General features: G+C 38.5%; 1 protein-coding gene across 2 annotated transcripts in view; it reads right to left on the bottom strand.

Annotated features, from left to right (window-relative positions):
* The window catches only part of MRPS31 (mitochondrial ribosomal protein S31), a 227,721-nt gene that overhangs the window by 185,096 nt on the left and 18,115 nt on the right, over window positions 1–24,510 (bottom strand). For both annotated transcript variants that reach the window (XM_053708400.1, XM_053708401.1), the window contains exon 4: window positions 22,351–22,491. In XM_053708400.1, coding sequence (XP_053564375.1) covers window positions 22,351–22,491 — 141 coding nt within the window. The remainder of the gene's footprint in view (window positions 1–22,350; window positions 22,492–24,510) is intronic.

Raw genomic sequence — 24,510 nt, 5'->3', positions numbered from 1 at the left:
GCTGACCAAGACTAAAGCTACAAGGATCTGCGAGGTAGAATGGCAAGGCTAGAAGTCTTTGCACTCAGACAAACTACTTGCATACTGACATCACAGATGAAGGAATTAGCTAGTTAAAAACGCCCTGATCCTATCTTGGATCTCTTCTACTGTAGTTGCCTCCAAAATCTAATCAGATAAGAAGTCGCACCAGAAAGAGGCCGCACCAGCTACCGTCGCCATACTAGCAAATATGTCCAAAAATATCTCTGACAGCAGAGTCTCTTTAAGAGAGCAGAAGTATGGGGCACACATAGGATACCAGAAACCCTGCATAATACATGAGGCTATGAAATGTTTATGCACCCTGCATTAATAACATGATAGTGACCTAAGATCACTAAGAACATAAAACAATCTACAGGGATTAGCAAAAAAATTCTCCTCAACCTGAGAGAGAATTATTATATTGCCCCTGTTCATGAATACTTGTATGTACATTTCCAAAATTAAAAGAAATAAGTCTCAGACATAAAACAAAGAGAAGCTGCAGCAGAGATAGATAAAATCTCTTTACTATGATAGAGATTGAACTATCTAAATATAAAATGATCCTGCAATTTCATAGAAACACCACAAGATGGCGTCAAACAAAAGAAACAAAAATAACAGGAGAAAAAAACTCCTGAAATTAATGTAAAGAGAAAACAATGCCTTATGTGAAATACACAATATACTTCTACAGATATGGGATAGGAACACCTAACCCCAAAATAAGATACACACAGTGACAAGCAATATAGCCCCACATGGGATAGCACATTCCAGGACCTACCACCGAGCCCAGAGAAAACGTGCCAAAGCAGACCTGTGGCGGGAACATTAACCCCACCACTGCCGGTCTCAAGTCCTAACCCTGAATATACATGGGTTCTGAGGACTGCAGCATTCAACATATTGCCAATTTGCTTTAGTAACACAGAGCCCCTAAGTGTAGGTGGCCTGCAGTACACCAGCCCTGATAACCCAGTCACAAGTATAACCCTCTATCTAAAACGAGTTGTGAGACATGAGTTTGCTCACACTGCTAAATAGATTGTTGCAGGAGGTGCAAATTCAAATCATTTTATTGCACTGACAAACATACGTTGGGAGTCAGCGGAATACAGTACCCGTCTCATATGAACAGCTAAAGCGAGATCGGATGGGCTGCTAAAGTCAGCGCAGCCATACACACTCGCTCCATCTCGTCTCCCTCTAAGGTTGTCTGACAAGTGCGTCACAAACAACCCAGTCCCTGGCGGGAAAGATAAAGTTTTACCCCACCGCTGCTGAGAACTCTGAGGAGCTCCATAAAGCTTAGGGCAGCGACTCACAATAGACACATGTCCCTGTCTAGGATAAGCGCCTACATGCTGTAAAAACGTTCAGTAAATGTAGACTGCCGCCACTGTTTGCCTGGTAGAGGGGACCTCTCTGTAATAACTAAACAGCCCGTTACGGTTCACCAATAAAGGTAAAGATCCTTATTTGAAACCGGAACGTAAAGGCTGATATAGTAGGGAAAAAACAAATAACCCCAAAAGGAGCTCTGTTTCCCAGATGGCCACTAGAATAAAAGTTGCCACAGACACCCTCCCCTACCCTAAAGGGAGTAAAGTTAACTGCAGCAGGAGCATTAAACCCCAATCTGCTTAAAAGGCCTTAAAAATATCCTGAGCCCAGGATATATATCTTATTTCAGACCCCCTAAGAGGTAATTTAGGCACCATAGGACACCCATCACATAATCCCCTGCACAGATCCCCTATAAGGGTAGGATAATACAAAAGGACTTACCCTCCAGGGTTTTCTGCTGTTGAGCAGTCACAGCAGCTGCATGCTGTTAGCCTCATCCAACCGCTGACACGAGCCTGAATATACAAGAAAAACAGAGTAACCAACCGTGGTTTTCTACAGAGGGGTTAGCATACATTGTTGGAGTTAAAGTAAGGACTACCTCACTGACTTCCAACAGCTAATAGCCACCATTACTCTTACTAAAGAGAATTACATGGACACAGCATTGCCCCAATCCTTGCTTGCAGGAAAAAGTACCCATTAAAGGATTAAACTCTTGATTTTCTTCAGACACCATTTTCGCACATCCTCCCAGATGTATAAAGCAAAGAATGACGGGGGCTTAAGGTAAGTAGAAGTGATACTTAACAGCTCTGCTGGGGTGTTCTTTGCCTCCTCCTTGTGAGCAAGGAGTTGAATTCCCACTGGTAATTATAATGGATTTGTGGACTCTCCATGCCATTGGAAAGAAATAATAATTATATATTATATAGACCATGCTATTAGACCCTCCATCCTGCAGGCTTTGCATAATAATGCAGTCTCGCTAGTCATTAAAGTGAAGGTCAATTTGGATGAATTAGTGCCTGGTTTTTAATAAACCTATTAAAAACAAGGGCACTTTAATTCATCAAAATTGACATTTCATTCCATTTCTTCAAAAAACTTACCTTTTAATCCTGTCAACCGATGCAGTGCTTCCTCCGCCCGTAGCAAGTCCTTTTCGGGGGTCCAAAATGAGGAATACGGCTTCCTCCAATCACAGCATTGCATCAGGCAATGATCCCCCCCGGGGGAAAGCCATGATTGGAGGAAGCCGGATTCATCATTTCTGACGTAAGAAGAGGCTTCCGACGGCCGGGGGAATCGCTGGAGTGGCATTCAGGATTAAAAGTTAAGTTTTTGAAGAAAAGGAGTGAAATGTCAATTTTGATGAATTAAAGTGCCCTTGTTTTTAATAGGTTTATTAAAAACCGGGCACTAATTCATCGAAATTGACCTTGACTTTAAGGGGTTAAAGTATAACAATTCAGAAATTATCTTAGCTGGAAGCTTTAATATCACTTCAAGGGCCACTCTAAATATAATCAATATTTACAAAAACCTTTACAATTGGAGAAAATACGTTCTAGCTAAAAGAGACTTTTTTTACAGCAACAAGTGGCACAAAAAGAACATAAGTACAGAAGTATGATATAAAGATTTGGTCAAAAAACGGGTAAACTCTTACAAAAGATGCAGCTTAAACCAACTTGTATAGCAGCATTAGAAGTAAAAGGAGAGCGAATAACCCATATTTTAGAAGAATTTAGGAAATATTTTTCAGATATATACGCCCATTCTCCAATTAATCAGGAAAATAAAGAAGAATTTTGGAAAAAAAGATAACCATTACCAAGTCAACAAAAAGAAGAGCTGGAGATATTGAGGTAGATGAAGTAAAAAATAAAAAACAACAACAAAGGGACTTCCAGTGGGCGACTATTTAAGATGACCGCTAGCTTTCACAGCTTTGTGCAACTTGCTATCTTTCATGATGATCAGTGGCTTCAATTCACGCCATCCATATCTGTCTTGGCATTACACATGCCCGTAAACTATCCTGGATCAACGAATACTAACACTTGGCTGTTGAGAAGCCATTTAGGGCTGTGATGAGAACCTTTTCTCCCACATTGAACATAGTTGATTTTTTCTTTACAATTGTCTGTATACTTTACTTAAGAAGGATAACTTTAGAGTCTATTTACTCAACGTGACATATTATATAAAATATTAAACTATGCGAGGAAACGACAGGGTCCCATGACTCAGATATACCTGGTGTAGTAACTCTTAATTACTTTCTCCCTCTAGAGTGGATGAACTGCATTGGCAAAACAAAGATCTTGATGACAAATGAAACTCAATTGAGCTTAACCGCCATATCTGACATCACTGATGTTGGTAAGGAAGCACCACTCACCAAGAATGATAGAGCGCATTGGCCTTTGATGGAACTAGAAGATTGCCCAGCTCCATGTGAATGGATCTAGTGGCTTTTCAGTTTCTTATGCTATGCAGAATCAGCTGAAGTGTTGGTCCAAAGCTTAGCTACATATCTGCAGAACTGAGGGACTCAATGGCGCTTTTGTATCTGATTCCTCCAATTATGGACACAGCTATTTTACAGCACATGGAGGAGAAATGTTTTTTCAGTGCATTCATTGGACTGCACGGCGATCATATATGAATGCCATTCTGGTACAAAGAGAATATGCTCAGATATAAGCCTGCATTTAATACATCAGTAACTCTTTTTTCTTCAGGCACTGGATGCACTTCAGTTTAACGTGAATAGTCAGTTCAACCTTCACACTTAGGGCATCATACAGAGTGCTTGCAAGGCTCTGGGCATCAGATGATTAGCAGCCTCTATATTGTGTTAACTCACCTTTTTTGTATTAAGGTAATAGCTATTGTTTCAATTTGATAATATATTGAAGTAAGCTGATCTTTATCTCCACATTGATAGAAATTTTAAGATCTGTAATATTTCATAGTCTATACTGTGGATTGTACCATCTGTGCAGTCATTTTCTTTCAAGTGCTTTTATATAATTTACCTGTACCTATGTTTCTTTAATAAAAAATAATAATAAAAAAAAAAAAAAAAGCAATAACAGAACTATGAAAAAATAAATCTCCCAGTCCAGATAACCTACCTGCAGAGTATTATAAAACACTGCAGGTTCAAATTGTACAGCCACTTACAAACTTATATAATAGTTATTCGGAGGGGGGGAATTCTACCAAAGAAAAATGTCACTTATTCAATGACCTGCTTAATATTAAAACAAGAGAAAACCCAAGCTAAGTTAGAGTTACATAGACCTACAGTGTTCGTGAATATAGATTACAAGCTGCTGACCAAGATCTTGGCAGATCGTATTTAAGTCTTTATAAAAGACTTGGTAGATGAAGATCAGACAGGATTTATAAAAGGACGGAAAAAAAATATGAACAATTTTGGAAGTAAAGGGTAATGATAAATTGAGAGATTTGTTGGCAGAATCACAAGAACAAGGTATAATAACTATTGATAACTATTACTGCTGAAAAAGCTTTTGATAATTATTTGGGACCATATGTTTACGGTATTCGAGAAATTGAGCTCAATGTATTAGTATAATTAAAGCTTTATATGAGTATCCCACTGCCAGGATCTTGGTCAATAGCTTAGAATCTGATATATTTAATATACGCAAAGGGACAAGACAAGGATGTCCGCTATCTCTGATTTTATTTGACATGATAATTGAACCTTTAGCTATCTAGTTAAAACAAAATATTGAAGGTATCAAAATTGCAGGAAAAGAACTACATCTAGCATTATACATGGATGATCTCTTACTTTTCGGAAATAAAACAGAGGAAAATTTAGATAGTAAATAATTTTGGCTAGCAATTGCTAATTGGTGGCTACATTTAGCCACCAATAAGCAAGTGCAACCCAGGTTCTGAACCAAAAATGGGCCAGCTCTTAAGCATACATTCCTGCTTTTAAAATAAAGATACCAAGAGAAGGAAAAAAATGATAAAAAAAATGATAATAGCAGTAAGGTAATAGATGTAAATTCGGCAGAACATGAAAAAAAAAAATGTGTGTGTGAAATGGTCTAAGACTCTAAGGACTTGGCAAAGAATATAGAACCAGGAGTTATAAAATATAACTATGACAAATGTTATGAAGTCTACAATATCAGTAGAGCTAAGGGAATCTCACACTTTACAACATCATCTGAAAAAGTGGGCTAAATTAGAAAACAAAAAATTGTTTCAAAAAAGAGAACAAAAAAACCTTACTATTCCACTTACAGGTATATATCTCCCAACCTACTGCTCAGTTTTCCATGAAATAAAAAACAAAATGTATGCTTACCTGATATATTAATTTTTTTCATGGTGGTGAGAGTCCACAATCCATTACGCATGGGAATCCCTTACTCACCACTAGGAGGAGGCAGAGTCCCCAAAACTTTCAAGAGCACTTCATCCATCCCATCTCACTGGTATTCCAGTCTTTTGTATAACCAAGCAGGAGAAATAGCAAATAAAGGAAGGAACGGACAAAGCTGGGAAAATAGAGGTTCCAAAAATTAAAAATTTTAATTTTATTTAAATGGACAGTAAAGTCAAAATTAAACTTTTATTCGGATAGAGCATGCGATTTTAAACAACTTTCCAATTTACTTCTGTTATTAAATTTGCTTTGCTCTTTGGTATCTTTTATAGAAGAGTAAAACTAGGTAGGGTCATAAGAGCTCAAGAGTGTGCATGTCTTTAGTACTATATAGCAGCAGTGTTTTGCAACATTATTTGTAGCTTTGTTATTCAATGTTGCAAAACACAGCTGCCATAGAATACCAGACACGTGCCAACTCCTGAGCTCTTACCTCATTTTACTCTTCTATAAAAGATACCATAAGAACAAAGCAAATTTGACAACAGAAGTAAATTGGAAAGTTGTTTAAAATTGCATGCTCTAACCGAATCATAAAACTTTAATTTTGACTTTACTGTCCCATTAAATTGTTTAAATTTAAACCAGATCGGGAGGGGCTCATGGACTCTCACAACTATGAAAGAAATGAATTTATTAGGCAAGCATAAATTTTGCTTTCTTTCATAAGGTGGTGAAAGTCCACGATCTATTACACATGGGAACTAATACCAAAAGTTGGGAAGTCCATGAGTAATTTTGGGCAGGATAAAACATTTTTATAGGCAAGCACTTATTTTCCAGCCACTGCTGCCTTGAGAACTTTCCTACAAAAGGCCGCTTCCGGAGAAGCAAAAACATCAAAATGATAAACCAGTAAAAGTTGGTAAAGATGACCATGTTGCTGCCTTGAAAATTTGTTTAATAGAAGCTTCATTCTTGAAAGCCCATGAAGTAGAAACAGATCTGGTAGTGTGGGCTGTAAGGAAGAGGCTTACCTGGCTCCAAGCAAGCTTTGTGAATCAGGAGCTTTTACCAAAAAGCTAAAGTAACAGCCTATGCCTTCTGGACTTTATGTGGACCCAAAAAAATTAATAAAGAGATTAGAAGATTGTCTAAAATATTTCATAGCCTGAAGGTAAAATTTTAAACCTCTTACTACATACAAATAATTAAGACGTTTTTCCTTTGAATTTTGAGAATTAGGACAAAGAAAAGGAACTGCAATCTCTTGGTTGATATTATTAGAAGAGACCACACCTTTTGTAAGAAATCAAATTTTGGTCTTAAAACAGCTTAAACTTGGAGAAAAATAAGATAAAGAGGGGCACGGGAAAGAGCTCATAACTCAAATTTTTCTAGCTGATTAAATTGTTAGTAGAAACAAGACCTTCCAAGACAGATACTTGGCAAGCAAATAAAAGGGCACCTCATGTGTGTATCAGTATTTTCCAAAAGTAGCACAAAACAGACATTGAAATGGTATTCACATTTGCATTGAGCACCCTTATGTTCTGGTAGAAACAGGATGATAGGATTAGGGCGTATCAGCTCACCCTCTCCCCATGTCAGGAATAGTCTGCAACGTGTCCAAATTTGCACATGTACAATGCAAGATAGGGTATAAGTAGGTATATTTTTAGGGGAGTAGATATCACCCCCACATATACCTGCTGCTTTTGTTCTTAATGTGTTTTTAATTAAATACTTTTTTAACTTTTAGCAGTTTGGTAAATTTACTCCATATACAGCTTTTAGTAACCTTGTTGGTACTAGCCCTAGATTGGGAACCTACTTATGCCCTATCTTGCATTAATTAGGCATTAAATCTCTAAGCCTTCAAGTTGAGAGACACCAAGATCTTGATGATAGAAAGACCCTGAGAGAAAAGGTTGCACCTTAAAGGAAGAGGCCACGCAGGGCAATTGGATCTCAGAATCAGATCAGCGTGCCAAGTTCTGCATGCCCAAGCTGGAGTAATCAAAATTGCTCTTGTTTGATCCAAGATATTACTCCGGGTAGAAGAACTGTAGGTGGAAAGATGTGAGCAAGTTAAAAAGACAAAAGGAGCTGCTGTGGTTAATAGATCTGAAACAAGTTTGTAAGATCACGTGATATACTAAATTTCCTTTTTTCTCATAATTTGAGATGACATATGTGTGCTGTGTTGGTGTAAATGTATGGCTGCAGGGGTAGGTCCTACAAAAAAAGTTGAGAAACACTGATCTAGAAAGTAAACTCTTAAAATATGTGTATTCCTGCTCATGCTCATCACCTGACAAGCACTTCCTACTAATGCTCACTGGTTAATAAGTACTGTACATTCTTCTAATGTTCAGTGGTTAATAGGTACAGCCTGCTAGTGCTCATTGGTTATTAGATAACTCCTACTAATGCTCACTGGTTAATAGGTACCTTCTACTAATGCTCACTGGTTAATAAGTACATGAAAACGAAATAGAGGAGCACAGACGGGTGTTATTATGCAAGTGAATAAATGTATTTACACAGTGGCGCCGTAGCGCTAAATGAGGGTGTTTATCCCCTCCACTCTATGTTTAACTATTCACTCATTTAGCGCTACAGCGCCACTGTGTAAATACATTTATTCACTTGCATAATAACACCCGTCTGTGCTCCTCTATTTCGTTTTCATGTTGCTAAATTGTGGCCCTTGAGTGAGCACAGGCAGGGGGTGTAAGCGTGACCGTAGGGAGATCACACTGCAAAGGTCGGAAGCAGGAGGAAAGGAAACCGGCTCTGCCACCATTGGAGGTGGTTCTAAAGACACAGCCCGGACCGCTCAGCAGGACATTGTGGCATTGGATTCACGTAGGAGGAGCGGTTCCCAAACTAGTCACTTCGAGTGAATGACTTAAGAGTCCGGAGGGATCGGCAGGTATGTGCCTTGCAGTACACTGTGTCCTGGGGAGTTACACTGAATTATACCTTCAGGGCACCAGTTTATGAAAGCCGTGTATTTCTATTGCACCCCAGTAGAGATAGGGGAATTCTCCATGGGGTGGTTATCTTCTGCTCTGCTGCATGAATAAACGCTACATATGGTTTATTGAGACTGTCGCTTCCATTCATATATGTATATGTGTATCTGCATTTGTGATTACCCACCCACCAGTTTTTCCCCACCTCTGTCTTATTTGTAAATAGAAACCTTCTACTAATGCTCACTGGTTAATAGGTACCTTCTACTAATGCTCACTGGTTTATAGGTACCTCCTACTAATGCTCACTGGTTAATAAGTACATACTACTAATGCTCACTGGTTAATAGGTACCTCATACTAATGCTCACTGGTTAATAGGTACCTCCTACTAATGCTCACTGGTTAATAGGTACCTCCTACTAATGCTCACTGGTTTATAGGTACCTCCTACTAATGCTCACTGGTTAATAAGTACATACTACTAATGCTCACTGGTTAATAGGTACCTCCTACTAATGCTCACTGGTTAATAGGTACCTCCTACTAATGCTCACTGGCTAATAGGTACCTTCTACTAATGCTCACTGGTTAATAGGTACCTTCTACTAATGCTCACTGGTTAATAGATACCTCATACTAATGCTCACTGGCTAATAGGTACCTCTTACTAATGTTCACTGGCTCATAGGTACCTCCTACTAATGCTCACTGGCTAATAGGTACCTCTTACTAATGCTCACTGGCTCATAGGTACCTCCTACTAATGCTCACTGTTTAATATGTACTTTTTCTTCTAATGCTCACTGGTTAATAGGTACATCATACTAATGCTCAATGGTTAATAGGTACCTCCTACTAATGCTCACTGGTTTATAGGTAGCTCCTACTAATTCTCACTGGTTATTAGGTACATCCTGCTACTGGTCATTGGTTAAAGTGAATGTAAACTTTTATGAATTAGTGCCCGGTTTTTAAAAACACTATTAAAAACAGTGGCACTTTTATTCATGAAAGTTTATATTGCAGCGTATTTTTACAAATACTTACCTTTCTCTTCAGTAAAGCCAGATCGACGATCCCCCGCTCGATTCTTATGCTGTACTTACACAGCAATGACGAAACTGTCTTCCTCCAATCACGACGTGGCCTCTCAAGATAGACGCTCTGGGGTGCACGCCATGATTGGAGGAAGCCGGTTTCGTCAATGGTGGCGTAAGTACAGTGGAGCTACGGGTGGGGGATCGCCGTTCCGGCTTTGCTAAAGAAAAAGGTAAGTATTTGTAAAAATACGCTGCAATGTAAACTTTTATGAATGAAAGTCCCCCTGTTTTTAATAGTGTTTTTAAAACCGGGCACTAATTCATAAAAGTTTACATTCACTTTAACCAATGAACAGTAGCAGGATGTACCTAATAACCAGTGAGCATTAGTAGGAGGTACCTATAAACCAGTGAGCATTAGTAGGAGCTACCTATAAACCAGTGAGCATTAGTAGGAGGTACCTATGAGCCAGTGAGCATTAGTAGGAGGTACCTATAAACCAGTGAGCATTAGTAGGAGCTACCTATAAACCAGTGAGAATTAGTAGGAGGTACCTATAAAACAGTGAGCATTAGAAGAAAAAGTACCTATTAACCAGTGAGCATTAGTAGGAGGTACCTATGAGCCAGTGAGCATTAGTAGGAGGTACCTATGAGCCAGTGAGCATTAGTAGGAGGTACCTATGACCATTAGTAGGAGGTACCTATGAGCCAGTGAGCATTAGTAGGAGGTACCTAGGAGTCAGTGAACATTAGTAGGAGCTACCTATGAGTCAGTGAGCATTAGTAGGAGGTACCTAGGAGTCAGTGAACATTAGTAGGAGGTACCTATGAGTCAGTGAGCATTAGTAGGAGTTACCTATTAACCAGTGAGCATTAGTAGGAGGTACCTATGAGCCAGTGAGCATTAGTAGGAGGTACCTATGAGCCAGTGAGCATTAGTAGGAGGTACCTATGAGCCAGTGAGCATTAGTAGGAGGTACCTATGAGCCAGTGAGCATTAGTAGGAGGTACCTATGAGCCAGTGAGCATTATTAGGAGGTACCTATGAGCCAGTGAGCATTAGTAGGAGGTACCTAGGAGCCAGTGAGCATTAGTAGGAGGTACCTATCAGCCAGTGAGCATTAGTAGGAGGTACCTAGGAGTCAGTGAGCATTAGTAGGAGGTACCTAGGAGTCAGTGAACATTAGTAGGAGGTACCTATGAGTCAGTGAGCATTAGTAGGAGTTACCTAATAACCAATGAGCACTAGCAGGATGTACCTATTAACCACTGAACATTAGAAGCATATACAGTACTTATTAACCAGTGAGCAATAGTATTTTTAAAAAATGGCCACTAATTCATGAAAGTTTATATTCACTTTAATAGCTACATCCGACCTTATGTCTGGGTTTTCACTAGTAAAGCTTTTCCCTTAAACTTCCAAAGCCACGTTTAACATTTCAAGAACATTTGTGATGTTTCAATATACCACAAACAATTCTGAAAGGATGAGTGATGTTTAAGAAAATACAAACATGTTTAATAATAAATCATTTAAAAATAAATCGAAACCATCTGAATAAAAATGGACATCAAAAAAGGTTATTTACTCAAGATTCATTTTGAATTAATTTCTAAAATTTAAGAAACAGGAAGAGACTAGAAATAAAAGTTAAAAAAAAAAAGCTAATGTGAAATCTCCAGACTTTGAGGCTGAAAACAACCTGAAGAATAATTTTTTTTTATTCTGTTGGAAAAAGTACAGGTTCAAAGGATCTTGCAGAACATACTGTTTACCTGTTCCAGCAGAATGTTCTATGCTAGAAAAAAAAATGAAGACAGGAAATTAATCCTTGGAAACATAAAATAAACACACAAAAAAAAAAAATCATATAATGGTTCAGAGAGTCCTGGACCGGAATGCTTGCACCATTTTTTCACAGACTTGAAAGGCCCTGTTTGTGGCTTTATATTCCGGACAGAAACAGCTTTGACCATATAGTATTCTCAAGAGAAAAATAAATACCTCCTCTAAAGACTTTGGATTTTGTAAATTTAAAGGCATTGTACGTTTTAACAGTCTTGTCCCTAAGTCATAAACAGCTCTTACTCAGCAGTCTTAAATACAATAAAATAATGGTATGTGATATTTCAGGGTGATCAGAGCATTTCCCATAGGAAGCACATCTATAGATGTAACTAATACTCCATTTTATGTTATTATTAATAGCTGTTTTTATGCGCATTAGAGGCAGCTAGTTTCTTTCTTATTTTGTTTCTTCTTTTTTTTGATTGAACATTTATGGTTAATCCCTAGCAGATTTTTTACCCAGTCTGCTTGGAGGCTGGCTGTCTGTGTAATTCCATTTCAGACTACTCAAAGAAAAGTACTTTCATGATTCAAATAGGGCACGTAATTTTAAACAACTTTCCAATTTACTTTTATCACCAATTTTGATTTGTTCTCTTGGTATTCTTAGTTGAAAGCTGAAGCTAGGTACGCTCATATGCTAATTTCTTAGACCATGAACGCCGCATCTAATCTAAATGCATTTTGACAGTTTTTCTTTTTTTTTTTTATTGTTCTTTTTTTTATTAAGGTATCAAAACATACATATGACATCAGTTACTGTGAGACATATTTAGGTATATCCATTTCACTTTACAAAGTATGTCAGAGTCCAGTATATAAAATGTCCCACAAGTTTCTCTCTCCTTACACTTCAGCGTGAGGGGGAAATAAGTAATACCTTCATTTTTCTCTTATAATATGTACTACTAAGGATATGGTGATATCCTTCTATAAAGTATCTCCATATGTATTATGTCCTTTTGAAGTCACTGTGGTCGTAACAATTAACAAGTAAAAAGTATAACTCAGTAAAACTTTAAAACCAATCATTGTTCAAATAGCCAATAAATTTGGCTTCCTCAATCATGGGTGATAAACATAGTGTAACAGTAGTAAATATACATTTAAACCTATCTTGTTTCCAGGGTCATAAGGGGTGGGGGAAGAGAGAGAATAAAAGGAGAGTCAGTGTGTTGTTAATGTAAAAGGCTTAGGTGAGGGAGCAGTGAAGGTCTAGTATTCCCTTGTTAAGAAATACAGCTTATTCCATTGTTTGTATGTAGGATAGTAGCTCAGTCACTTTTTGAAACAAAGGAGCAGATTGCTGCTTCCAGTTTCTTGCTATTACCAGTTTAGTTGCCATCAGGATATATATATGTACAGGTATTTTTGGGCTTTGGAGATTTTGGGAATACCAAGGTGGAGTAAGTATGTTTCTGGGCCTGCGCTAATGGGAGCTCTAGCTGTCTACATAAGTGTAAAACCTTTTCCCAAAGCTTCTTAATTATTGGGCATCCCCACCAGATGTGGATATCATAGACTGTGCGAGTGCAGTTCCTCCAGCATGTTACTGAATTAGTTGGTGATATTTTATGTAGTCTTTTCGGGACCCAGTGCCATCTTGTCAGTGGTTTATAGTACAACTCAAAGAGTGTTATGCAGTGTACCACTTGTTTAGTGTCTGCTATGGCTCTAGTCCATATTTTGGGGTCTATTACTTTCTGTAGATCCCTTTCCCAAGCTAGTATGTTGTGGGTTTTGTGTAAGGTAGTGGAATCTAGCAAGCATTGGTAGTGCATCGTAAGTGGTTTGTGTCATTGTTGTCCCGTTATCCATCTAGTTTCCCAGGCTGTCAGCGGTCAAGGGCCTGTATTCAAAAATCTCTAACTGTGTAAGAGAGATCTAAAGCACATTGCTTCAAAGTTGAGCTTAGGGAGATATCATGTCAAGTTACTATTTCCACATGGGAAGGCCACGCGGAGCCTGTGTATAAATCGCCCACCCTCGTAATGTTTAAGCTGGACCACTTATTGGGGTTTGAGTCTGGTAGACCACTTAGGAGACCTCGTATGCTATGTATTGGGGATGGATGTGGGGCTATCATTGTTAAATGTCGTAGTGTATGCCATAGTGAGAGGCAGTCTTATTATCAGGTTAGAGGAGGATATGGCAAAGATTCAATGTTGTGGTATCAAGATCAGATCTGACAGGTAGATATTGTGTGCGAGGGATGCTTGCTCTATCCCATACCACCTAGGATACTCTGTAGTAGTACCCAAACCAGATATAAGGGTCAGCATGGCTGTCTCATAGTACTTTTTAAGGTTATGGAGACGCAAGCCTCCCATGTCAATCGGTGCTTGGAGTATCTGTTGGGCTATTTGAGGCCGTGTATCAGCCCATATACTGTATATGTGTTTAGGGTGGATTGGTATTTGTCTAAGAGTGCTGTTGGCAGTTTTGGGGGGATAACTTCTGAATAGATAAGTGAGGTTTGGGAGAAGCATCATTTTAAAAGAGGATATTCTACATAGCCACGATACTTCTTTATAATTGGAGAGTGCTAGTGATTGTTTAAAAGTTTATAAAAGTGAGTTGCAATTGGTTGATATAACCTGTGGGAAGTCATGGGATAGATGTACCCCAAGATGTTTAATCTATTTAAATTTATGTTCGAGCTGTAATGTCTTAAGTTGGGTCTCTGGTATATTTAGAGGGTATGCCTCTGTGTAATATGAAAGTGTGCCCAACATCTGAAATAGGTTAAATAATTGTGGTAAAGATGATTGTGGTTCCGTTAGGAAAACCGTTAAGTCATCTGCAAAGCTTCTGATATGTACCATGAATATATATGCCTTTTATGTCCTTATTTGATCGTATGGCTGTCGCTAAAGGCTCAATAGCTAGTACGAAAAGTAATGGAGAGATTGGGCATCCCTGTCGGGTACCATTATGTAGAGCAAAGGGGTCAGAGCAAAATCCCGGGCCCCTAACTCTGGCTGTAGGGTTAGAGTATAGGGCACCCACTGCTTTCCTAAATATTCCAGGGAGCCCCACAACCTCAAGCACTGTCATCATGTATTCCCAGCGCACCTTGTCAAACGCCTTCTCAGCATCGAAGAACAGGGTGAGCAGGGGTACTTTCTGTCTCTCTGCCTCTGCAAAGATATTAAGGAGGCGTTGTGTGCTATCGGTTTATTGGCGATTAATTATAAATCCCACCCGATCTCTGTGGATTATTTCCGGTAACAGGTAGAATTTCTGCAAACACCTTAATGTCAACATTAATTAGCGAGATAGGTCGGTAGCTATGGCATAGTTGAGGGTCTTTGTCCTCTTTTGGTATTGTCAAGACTGTCGCCTTTAGAAACTCGGGTGACAGAGAACCTGTCTCTAGAGTTCTGATAAATAATCTCTGGATATATGGAGCTAGCAGATAGACATAAGTTTTAAAGAATAGGGGGGTATAGCCATCCGGACCTGGGGCCTTATGCAGCTTAAGTGTTTTGATAGCCCTCTTTAATTCTAAGATAGAGATAGGCTCGGCGAGATGTGTCACTTTTTGTTCGTCTAGCTTTGGAAGATTAAGCGAGTTTAGGAAGTCTACTATGGTGTGTTGATCTGCTTGTATAGTGTCTGGGTGGGTGTTCAGGTTGTATAGGGAACTGTAATATTTCCTGAAGGCTTTACCTATATCTTTAGGCGAGTGTACAACTCTGTCATTGGATTGTATCTTTTGAATTCTAGATGATTTAGTGCAGGCCCGAAGTTAGTTAGCAAGAAGTCTGTCCGCCCTATTCCCTTTGTAGTAGTATAGTTTACGGAGTGTCAGTAGGCTATCTTTGACCCTAAGTATCTCCTTGGCTGTAATTTCTGCCATAAAGGCTCCTATACGGGTGGCCAATGTAGGAGTAGGGTTATTTTTGTTCTCTCTTTCTACGTTCCGGAGGTCCCCAAATAGTTGCGCCAAGGTTTTGACAGTTTTTCACCACTAGAGGACGTTAGTTCATGTGTGTCATATAGATAACATTGAACTCACGCACGTGAAGTTACCTAGGAGTGAGCACTGATTGGCTAAAATGCAAGTCTGTCAAAAGCACTGAAATAAGGGAGCAGTTTGCAGAGGCATAGATACAAGGTAATTACAGAAGTAAAACGTGTACGTATTATTATAACTGTGTTGATTATGCAAAACTGGGGAATGGGTAATAAAGGAATTATCTATCTTTTTAAACAATACAAATTATGGTGTTGACTATCCCTTTAATAGGAAATAATGTATAATTAAACCATGAACTTGATAATAGTCACAAGTGAAATGTTATTATTCAGGAAGTAATACCAGCCTAAATATGCAAATACATCAAACATGTCTACCATGTATATATAATTAATAAAAAAACATAATTTATGTAAGAACTTACCTGATAAATTCATTTCTTTCATATTAGCAAGAGTCCATGAGCTAGTGACGTATGGGATATACATTCCTACCAGGAGGGGCAAAGTTTCCCAAACCTCAAAATGCCTATAAATACACCCCTCACCACACCCACAATTCAGTTTAACGAATAGCCAAGAAGTGGGGTGATAAAAAAGTGCGAAAGCATATAAAATAAGGAATTGGAATAATTGTGCTTTATACAAAATCATAACCACCACAAAAAAAGGGCGGGCCTCATGGACTCTTGCTAATATGAAAGAAATTAATTTATCAGGTAAGTTCTTACATAAATTATGTTTTCTTTCATGTAATTAGCAAGAGTCCATGAGCTAGTGACGTATGGGATAATGACTACCCAAGATGTGGATCTTTCCACACAAGAGTCACTAGAGAGGGAGGGATAAAATAAAGACAGCCAATTCCTGCTGAAAATAATCCACACCCAAAATAAAGTTTAACGAAAAACATAAGCAGAAGATTCAAACTGAAACCGCTGCCTGAAGTACTTTTCTACCAAAAACTGCTTCAGAAGAAGAAAATACATCAAAATGGTAGAATTTAGTAAAAGTATGCAAAGAGGACCAAGTTGCTGCTTTGCAGATCTGGTCAACCGAAGCTTCATTCCTAAACGCCCAGGAAGTAGAAACTGACCTAGTAGAATGAGCTGTAATTCTCTGAGGCGGAGTTTTACCCGACTCAACATAGGCAAGATGAATTAAAGATTTCAACCAAGATGCCAAAGAAATGGCAGAAGCTTTCTGGCCTTTTCTAGAACCGGAAAATATAACAAATAGACTAGAAGTCTTACGAAAAGATTTCGTAGCTTCAACATAATATTTCAAAGCTCTAACAACATCCAAAGAATGCAACGATTTCTCCTTAGAATTCTTAGGATTAGGACATAATGAAGGAACCACAATTTCTCTACTAATGTTGTTGGAATTCACAACTTTAGGTAAAAATTCAAAAGAAGTTCGCAACACCGCCTTATCCTGATGAAAAATCAGAAAAGGAGACTCACAAGAAAGAGCAGATAATTCAGAAACTCTTCTGGCAGAAGAGATGGCCAAAAGGAACAAAACTTTCCAAGAAAGTAATTTAATGTCCAATGAATGCATAGGTTCAAACGGAGGAGCTTGAAGAGCTCCCAGAACCAAATTCAAACTCCAAGGAGGAGAAATTGACTTAATGACAGGTTTTATACGAACCAAAGCTTGTACAAAACAATGAATATCAGGAAGAATAGCAATCTTTCTGTGAAAAAGAACAGAAAGAGCAGAGATTTGTCCTTTCAAAGAACTTGCGGACAAAACCCTTATCTAAACCATCCTGAAGGAACTGTAAAATTCTCGGTATTCTAAAAGAATGCCAGGAAAAATGATGAGAAAGACACCAAGAAATATAAGTCTTCCAGACTCTATAATATATCTCTCGAGATACAGATTTACGAGCCTGTAACATAGTATTAATCACAGAGTCAGAGAAACCTCTTTGACCAAGAATCAAGCGTTCAATCTCCATACCTTTAAATTTAAGGATTTCAGATCCTGATGGAAAAAAGGACCTTGTGACAGAAGGTCTGGTCTTAACGGAAGAGTCCACGGTTGGCAAGAGGCCATCCGGACAAGATCCGCATACCAAAACCTGTGAGGCCATGCCGGAGCTACCAGCAGAACAAACGAGCATTCCTTCAGAATCTTGGAGATTACTCTTGGAAGAAGAACTAGAGGCGGAAAGATATAGGCAGGATGATACTTCCAAGGAAGTGATAATGCATCCACTGCCTCCGCCTGAGGATCCCGGGATCTGGACAGATACCTGGGAAGTTTCTTGTTTAGATGGGACGCCATCAGATCTATTTATGGAAGTTCCCACATTTGAACAATCTGAAGAAATACCTCTGGGTGAAGAGACCATTCGCCCGGATGCAACGTTTGGCGACTGAGATAATCCGCTTCCCAATTGTCTACACCTGGGATATGAACCGCAGAGATTAGACAGGAGCTGGATTCCGCCCAAACCAAAATTCAAGATACTTCTTTCATAGCCAGAGGACTGTGAGTCCCTCCTTGATGATTGATGTATGCCACAGTTGTGACATTGTCTGTCTGAAAACAAATGAACGATTCTCTCTTCAGAAGAGGCCAAAACTGAAGAGCTCTGAAAATTGCACGGAGTTCCAAAATATTGATCGGTAATCTCACCTCCTGAGATTCCCAAACTCCTTGTGCCGTCAGAGATCCCCACACAGCTCCCCAACCTGTGAGACTTGCATCTGTTGAAATTACAGTCCAGGTCGGAAGCACAAAAGAAGCCCCCTGAATTAAACGATGGTGATCTGTCCACCATGTTAGAGAGTGTCGAACAATCGGTTTTAAAGATATTAATTGAGATATCTTCGTGTAATCCTTGCACCATTGCTTCAGCATACAGAGCTGAAGAGGTCGCATGTGAAAACGAGCAAAGGGGATCGCGTCCGATGCAGCAGTCATAAGACCTAGAATTTCCATGCATAAGGCTACCGAAGGGAATGATTGTGACTGAAGGTTTCGACAAGCTGTAATCAACTTTAGACGTCTCTTGTCTGTTAAAGACAGAGTCATGGACACTGAATCCATCTGGAAACCCAGAAAGGTTACCCTTGTCTGAGGAATCAAAGAACTTTTTGGTAAATTGATCCTCCAACCATGATCTTGAAGAAACAACACAAGTCGATTCGTATGAGATTCTGCTAAATGTAAAGACTGAGCAAGTACCAAGATATCGTCCAAATAAGGAAATACCACAATACCCTGTTCTCTGATTACAGACAGCAGGGCACCGAGAACCTTTGTAAAAATTCTTGGAGCTGTAGCTAGGCCAAACGGCAGAGCCACAAACTGGTAATGCTTGTCCAGAAACGAGAATCTCAGGAACTGATAATGATCTGGATGAATCGGAATATGCAGATATGCATCCTGTAAATCTATTGTGGACATATAATTCCCTTGCTGAACAAAAGGTAAGATAGTCCTTACAGTTACCATCTTGAACGTTGGTATCCTTGCATAACGATTCAATATTTTTAGATCCAGAACTGGTCTGAAAGAATTCTCCTTCTTTGGTACAATGAAGAGATTTGAATAAAACCCCATCCCCTGTTCCGGAACTGGAACTGGCATAATTACTCCAGTCAACTCTAGATCTGAAACACATTTCAGAAATGCTTGAGCTTTTACTGGATATACTGGGACACGGGAAAGAAAAAATCTCTTTGCAGGAGGTCTCAACTTGAAACCAATTCTGTACCCTTCTGAAACAATGCTCTGAATCCAAAGATTGTGAACAGAATTGATCCAAATTTCCTTGAAAAAACGTAACCTGCCCCCTACCAGCTGAGCTGGAATGAGGGCCGCACCTTCATGTGGACTTAGAAGCAGGCTTTGCCTTTCTAGCTGGCTTGGATTTATTCCAGACTGGAGATGGTCTCCAAACTGAAACTGCTCCTGAGGATGAAGGATCAGGCTTTTGTTCTTTGTTGAAACGAAAGGAACGAAAACGATTATTAGCCCTGTTTTTACCTTTAGATTTTTTATCCTGTGGTAAAAAAGTTCCTTTCCCACCAGTAACAGTTGAAATAATGGAATCCAACTGAGAACCAAATAATTTGTTACCCTGGAAAGAAATGGAAAGTAAAGTTGATTTAGAAGCCATATCAGCATTCCAAGTTTTAAGCCATAAAGCTCTTCTAGCTAAAATAGCTAGAGACATAAACCTGACATCAACTCTGATAATATCAAAAATGGCATCACAGATAAAATTATTAGAATGCTGAAGAAGAAGAATAATAATATCATGAGAATCACGATGTGTTACTTGTTGCGCTAAAGTTTCCAACCAAAAAGTTGAAGCTGCAGCAACATCAGCCAAAGATATAGCAGGTCTAAGAAGATTACCTGAACACAGATAAGCTTTTCTTAGAAAGGACTCAATTTTCCTATCTAGAGGATCCTTAAACGAAGTACCATCTGACGTAGGAATAGTAGTACGTTTAGCAAGGGTAGAAATAGCCCCATCAACTTTAGGGATCTTGTCCCAAAATTCTAATCTGTCAGACGGCACAGGATATAATTGCTTAAAACGTTTAGAAGGAGTAAATGAATTACCCAAATTATCCCATTCTTTGGAAATTACTGCAGAAATAGCATTAGGAACAGGAAAAACTTCTGGAATAACCACAGGAGCTTTAAATACCTTATCTAAACGTTTAGAATTAGTATCAAGAGGACCAGAATCCTCTATTTCTAAAGCAATTAGTACTTCTTTAAGTAAAGAACGAATAAATTCCATTTTAAATAAATATGAAGATTTATCAGCATCAACCTCTGAGACAGAATCCTCTGAACCAGAGGAATCATCAGAATCAGAATGATGATGTTCAGTTAAAAATTCATCTGTAGGGAGAGAAGTTTTAAAAGATTTTTTACGTTTACTAGAAGGAGAAATAACAGACATAGCCTTCTTTATGGATTCAGAAACAAAATCTCTTATATTATCAGGAACATTCTGCACCTTAGATGTTGAAGGAACTGCAACAGGCAATGGTACTTTACTAAAGGAAATATTATCTGCTTTAACAAGTTTGTCATGACAATCAATACAAACAACAGCTGGAGGAATAGCTACCAAAAGTTTACAGCAGATACACTTAGCTTTGGTAGATTCAGCACTTGACAGCGATTTTCCTGTAGTATCTTCTGACTCAGATGCAACGTGAGACATCTTGCAATATGTAAGAGAAAAAACAACATATATATAAAGCAAAATTGATCAAATTCCTTAAATGACAGTTTCAGGAATGGGAAAAAATGCCAAAGAACAAGCTTCTAGCAACCAGAAGCAATAAAAAATGAGACTTAAATAATGTGGAGACAAAAGTGACGCCCATATTTTTTCGCGCCAAATAAGACGCCCACATTATTTGGCGCCTAAATGCTTTTTGGCGCCAAAAATGACGCCACATCCGGAACGCCGACATTTTTGGCGCAAAATAACGTCAAAAAATGACGCAACTTCCGGCGACACGTATGACGCCGGAAACGGAAATAGAATTTTTGCGCCAAAAAAGTCCGCGCCAAGAATGACGCAATAAAATGAAGCATTTTCAGCCCCCGCGAGCCTAACAGCCCACAGGGAAAAAGTCAAATTTTAAGGTAAGAAAAATGTTAAATTAAAATGCATTATCCCAAATATGAAACTGACTGTCTGAAAATAAGGAAAGTTGAACATTCTGAGTCAAGGCAAATAAATGTTTGAATACATATATTTAGAACTTTATAAACAAAGTGCCCAACCATAGCTAGGAGTGTCACAGAAAATAAGACTTACTTACCCCAGGACACTCATCTACATATAGCAGATAGCCAAACCAGTACTGAAACGAGAATCAGCAGAGGTAATGGTATATATAAGAGTATATCGTCGATCTGAAAAGGGAGGTAAGAGATGAATCTCTACGACCGATAACAGAGAACCTATGAAATAGACCCCTTAGAAGGAGATCACTGCATTCAAATAGGCAATACTCTCCTCACATCCCTCTGACATTCACTGCACGCTGAGAGGAAAACCGGGCTCCAACTTGCTGCGGAGCGCATATCAACGTAGAATCTAGCACAAACTTACTTCACCAACTCCATCGGAGGCAAAGTTTGTAAAACTGAATTGTGGGTGTGGTGAGGGGTGTATTTATAGGCATTTTGAGGTTTGGGAAACTTTGCCCCTCCTGGTAGGAATGTATATCCCATACGTCACTAGCTCATGGACTCTTGCTAATTACATGAAAGAAATTAATAATATATTAACTTTTTTTTAAAATAAAATTAATAATATAATTAATAAAAAAAAAGACTGTTTATTACATTTTATTTGAAAAAAAGTTCCACACAATCGAAGTCATCAAAATTTAATACAGAAACACATCCTATCATTTGTGGTAACAGTTTATGATTTTTATTCAAGCACGGAAAGTAAATAGAAGACTTGAAACCTTTTTCTTTTAAAAAATTGAGCAACAGTCAGAAGCAAAAATGTAATACTTTGGAATCAACTTCAATAGCAATATTTCCCTACTGAAAAGTGGTAATTGTTTTTTGGAAACCAAAAAAAAAGTTTTTTTTGGTGTAAATAAATTAAAATATATTACACAAATTGACAAAAACAACCACTACACACTGGAAAATAATTATACATAGGTGAGAGGTTACCATCTAGTGCCAGGAAAAGTTTTGGGAAAAATAACATACCTTCTGACACCAGCCAGCTCGTGTGTGACGCCCCTATCGTGGGTGTATCCGCGGCCATCATCATCAAACTGAATTTGGTTAGAGCGCCAAATTGAAGACCTGGCCCCAGGCTTTCCAACCTTCATGTCTGAAATTAGGTTGCTAGAACAGAAACATGAGAATAAGACACAAACTGAAGTTTAGCAAAAAAATATACAAAACAGTTTCAGAGTAAAGTCAATTTTAATTTAAAAATAATATTTTAAACATTATAAATACATGTACTATCTACAACCAAAATATTTACTTTAAGTTCAGCAACAATCACATATCAGTAAATGGGCGTACAGACTTATTTCTTTTTAAAAAAAAAATCACAGTGAAGCAATAGTAATTTTTCCCCAAGGCATCTCAAATTAACACAGCTATTCCAAATGAATTTAAAAGCATTATAAAGTTACACTGTTAAATTACACTATGAAAAAGGTTAATAAACAGTCAATTATGGAGTTCATGTGTCATTCTTAATAAAGAAATGCAATTAGTAATGATTTAGGCTTATGATAATTACATAATACCAATAGAATGCTTATGTGGATAGAAACACTGACATCTAGTGTGCACTGCAAATCATTACATGTTCAGTCATTCCAAGATGACAGTATGGATAACAAATGGCTTTAAATATTTCACAAACCTAATTTTACAGACTAGTTTGTTATTGCAGCACTGATAAATTAAGTGACACAAATAGGAAAAAATAAATAATATTAAATTTTTGCTCATATTGTAAACAGATTTTCTCATTCAGAGTGTTTGAAAACATAAAAAAATAAAACAAAATTAACCCTGTCGTGCTGGGGTTAACGTGTCTACATCGGAACAACTGTTCCAATGTAAACAAATTGAAATCTCAAGATCGTGCACGTGATCACGAGATTTCAATGGGATCGCGTCAGGGGGGGCGTCCCTATGATGCTAGGCACGCCCTCCAGACTGCGATCCCATCAGGGAAGCACCAGTGGCTTCAGAAAAGCCAAGCAGTTAGGACGTTGTATTCCGTCCTTCTGCGCTAAAGTCCAGCAAAATTCGGACGGAATACAACGTCCTTACGGCGTTAAAAGATTAAAGGGATAAAGTACTTAGATAAGCAGCTGATAAGAGTTTGTTGCATTCAGAGCTGGAGCAGGTATTCCCTTTCAAATGGGGTGGGCTTTCTCCCTCTCCCACTGGGAGGCTGATTTCTGCTGCTGCCTTTTGTTTACAAAACTTTTGAATAGCTAATACTGCAGTACTGAAAAAAGTACATATATCTACGTCATGCATTGCAAAGCCCAGCGCACCGCATAACATAGCTCTACATCTGACACAAGAAGTCTTGGTTGTCAAGTGACAACTGAGACTTACTGTTTGTGGGCTTCGGCAATCTGCCTTCATATGGTAACGGACCACGTTCAGTGCTTCGTTACCATATGAAGCCAGATCATTACAGACTATTATTATTATATTTTACTTATAAAGCACCAACATATTCCGCAGCGCTGTCCATGGGTACAATTTGTTAAAACAATGATACAAAACTAGAAAGAGACAAGACAAAATTTGTCAAACACATACAAGAGCAGCTGAGGGCCCTATTCCCGTGGGAACTAACGACACTGTGCAACTGTCTGTAACACTCATCCATTGGTGCCGGTGACAGGTATGGGAGGGAAGGTGGGTGGACGGCCCAGTGGGGGAGGGAAAATACATTTTGAAGGGAGAGGATGGGTCGCTACAGTACAGAAAAAAAGGGAAATATGTGGGTCCCTACATAACGATTGCGGGGAGCGAGGGCCCCTACACTACAGAAAAAAATAAATCAATAATACAATTAACTTTACCAGCTAACTAATTAACCTTCACTACCAAGGCTTCAGAAGTGTGGTGCGCAGCTGCAATTAGCGGCCTTCTAATTAGCAAAAAGCAATGGCAAAGCCATGCATGTCTGCTATTTCTGAACAAAAAGTATCCTAAAGAAGCTTTAACAACTATTTGTGTTATGACTGCACAAGCAGTATGTAAATAATTTCAGTGAGAAACACAAAGTTTGTGAAAAAGTTAACTTTTTTTGTATTTATTTTTTTTTTTTTATCACATTTGGCGGTGAAATGGTGGCATAAAATATACCAAAATGGGCCT

The sequence above is a fragment of the Bombina bombina genome, chromosome 3, assembly GCF_027579735.1.
Source record: "Bombina bombina isolate aBomBom1 chromosome 3, aBomBom1.pri, whole genome shotgun sequence".
Lineage (NCBI taxonomy): Eukaryota > Metazoa > Chordata > Amphibia > Anura > Bombinatoridae > Bombina > Bombina bombina.
The sequence above is the reverse complement of the archived record's forward strand: the minus strand, read 5'-3'. Positions and strand labels throughout refer to the sequence as shown.